Source organism: Glycine soja, chromosome 15 (genome assembly GCF_004193775.1).
Source record: "Glycine soja cultivar W05 chromosome 15, ASM419377v2, whole genome shotgun sequence".
In the NCBI taxonomy this organism is placed as follows: domain Eukaryota; kingdom Viridiplantae; phylum Streptophyta; class Magnoliopsida; order Fabales; family Fabaceae; genus Glycine; species Glycine soja.
The window spans coordinates 24,488,729-24,491,667 of NC_041016.1; the positions used below are offsets into that span (position 1 = coordinate 24,488,729).

Genomic DNA, 2,939 nt, shown 5'->3' on the forward strand with positions numbered 1-2,939 from the left:
ACCATGATATAGTTTTTCAAACATTTACTGCTATCACAATTGGGTGCAAATTTAACCATTACAGATCATTTCCATTTGATTGTGTGTCCAATAATTTTAATTAAATTGGTTGAACCATTATGCTGCCAAAGTAACCTCTATTGTGTAAATTGATTTAATTAAATTGCATGAATGTTAGTATGAAATTATTTATGCGAATTGTGCTTGACCCAAAGGAAGACACAATTTTGCCAAATAATAACATACATGTGATGATAAATATGTGACAATTATTAAGTTTTTTTTCATGAGAATGATAGTCGGTCCAAAGAAAGACTGTTATTTGTTTGAATTAATTGTCAATATTTGATCATTGCGTTGAGAGTGCCAACTACAAATTAATTTCTCTGTCCAAAGACTAGAATTAATGTTGTACTGGGTATCTGGTGATGGATCTGTTATGGGAAATATTTGCATGTCTTGTTATATATTTACTTTATATGACTTGCTTGATTATTTGTGAACATGTTATTATTTTTGTTCTCTCTTTAGTTAATATTACCAGTGCTGCAAATGTTGCCTAAGTGAATTATCCCAATGTTGAATGGGACAAATTTTAAGGTCTGGAAGGAAGCCGTAGAAATTGTTCTTGGCTGTATGAATTTGGACTTGGCATTGAGGACGGAACGACCCATTTCCACTCCGGAAACCTCTAATGAGGTAAAAATTGAGAAGTGGGATCGGTCCAACCGAATGTGCCTTATGATCATGAAGCGCTTTATTCTAGAGGCGTTTCGAGGCTCTATTTCTGAGGGTCAAAGTGCAAAAAAATTCCTTGAGGGAATTGAGCAATACTTTGCAAAAAATGAAAAGGTGGAGACGGGTAACCTTTTGGCTAAACTCATCTCCATGAAGTATAAAGGCAAAGGGAACATAAGGGAGTACATTATAGCGATGTCTAATCTCGCATCAAAACTCAAGTCACTTAAGTTAGAGCTTGGTGAAGACCTGCTCGTGCACTTGGTTTTGATCTTGCTTCTTGCACACTTTGGGCAATTCAAAGTGAGTTAGAACACTCAAAAGGACAAATGGTCCCTTAATGAGCTTATATCTCACTGTGTGCAAGAGGAGGAGAGGTTGCAGAGAGATAGGACTAAAAGTGCTCACTTGACTTCGACCTTTCAGAATTAGAAAAGGAAGAAGACTAAGGGTGCTGCGGAAGGGATTTCTCAGCAAAAAACAAAATAAGGATGAGGAATTTGCCTGTTACTTCTGCAAGAAGTCGGGACACATGAAGAAAGAGTGTCCCAAGTATGCCGCATGGAATGTGAAGAAAGGTAAATTTCTTACTCTAGTTTGTTCAGAAGTTAATTTGGCTTTTGTACCTAAAGATACTTGGTGGGTAGATTTTGGTGCTACTACTCACATAAGTATGACTATGCAGGGTTGCATGTGGAGCCGACCACCAAGTGATGATGAAAGATTCATCTTTGTGGGTGATGGCAAGAAGGTTGCAGTGGAAGCTATTGGAACTTTTAGATTACATTTAAAAACTGGATTTTATTTGGATTTGTTTGGGACTTTTGTTGTACCGTCTTTTAGACGGAATTTGATTTCTATTTCTAGTTTGGGCAAATTTGGATTTTCTTGTTCATTTGGAAATAATAAAGTTAGTCTCTACCAAAATTCAAATATGATTGGTTCTGGTTCTTTAATGGATAATCTTTACATGCTTGATGTTGTTAGTTCCTATAATGAAATACTGCAAATAAGTTCACATGGTACAAAATGAAAAATTGAATGAGAATTCAGCCACCTTATGGCATAAGCGTTTGGGCCATATCTCTAAACAAAAAATTCAGAGACTTGTGTTGGATGAAATTCTTGACCCTTTGGATTTATTAGACTTTGAGGTCTGTATTGAATACATAAAGGGAAAACGAACAAACATAAGGAAATTAGGTGTCGAAAGAGCTAAAGACATCTTGGAACTAGTGCATACAGACATTTGTGGTCCTTTTCCTACAACTTCTTGGAAAGGCCAAGTATTAAATATTTGCACATTTGGGGTTGTCCAGTTGAGGCATGGCCTTATAGGCCATATGAAAGAAAGTTGTACTCAAGAATAATTAGCTGCTATTTTGTTGGCTATGCTGAACGCTCTCGGGGCTATAAATTTTACAATCCCACCTTAAGATCTTTTTCTTTAGGAAGTTGAGTTTGGGAAGGAAGAGAACATAATGAATGTTGTGTTTGAGGAAGAACCTATTACTTACAGTGATCAAGTCCTCATACCTATTACTGTTCAAGACACAACTCTAGTAATAGAAGACAATGTTCAAACTATTGACATTGTTTCAGAACAAGACAACAATGAGGTTCTCCCTCAAATACCTTTAGAGCAACCTCAAGAAGTGTCATTAAGGAGATCCATTAGAGAGAGGAGAAGTGCAATCTCAAATGATTATATTATATTTCTCCAAGAACATAAGGATGGTGTTGGTTTAACAGGGGATGATCCAATTAACTTCTGTCAAGCTATGCACAGTTCTAACTCTCAAAATTGGATTAATGCCATGAAGGATGAGATGAAGTCTATGAATGACAATGAATTTTGGAATCTAGTCGAATTTCCTGAAGGTGTGAAGCCTATTGGTTGTAAATGGATATTTAAAATCAAGAAGGATTCAAAGGGTAATATCGAGAGATATAGGGCTTGTCTAGTTGCTAAAGACTTTACTCAGAAGGAAGGCATTGACTATAAAGAAACCTTTTCTCTAGTATCTTTAAAGGATTATTTTGGTTAAATTATGTAATTTTAAGAAAATTTGTGTAATTTTAAGACCCCCCATTTATTGTATTAATTTGTCTTGTATTTTTGGTTAAATTGATTGAAACAACATGTTCCAAAGTAACCTCTATTGCGTAAATTTATTTGATTGAATTTACATGGATGTTGC

The 2,939-nt window shown here is 35.5% G+C and overlaps 1 protein-coding gene across 1 annotated transcript; it reads left to right on the plus strand.

Annotated features, from left to right (window-relative positions):
• Positions 1-576: 576 nt before the first annotated feature.
• On the plus strand, positions 577-1,050 carry LOC114385998. The gene has a single exon (XM_028346018.1). The coding sequence runs from the start codon at positions 577-579 to the stop codon at positions 1,048-1,050; it is 474 nt and encodes a 157-aa protein (XP_028201819.1).
• Positions 1,051-2,939: the final 1,889 nt, after the last annotated feature.

Bases quoted from the DNA above. Each gene is read 5' to 3' on its own strand.
- LOC114385998 (XM_028346018.1), top strand. From the start codon at position 577: ATGTTGAATGGGACAAATTTTAAGGTCTGGAAGGAAGCCGTAGAAATT.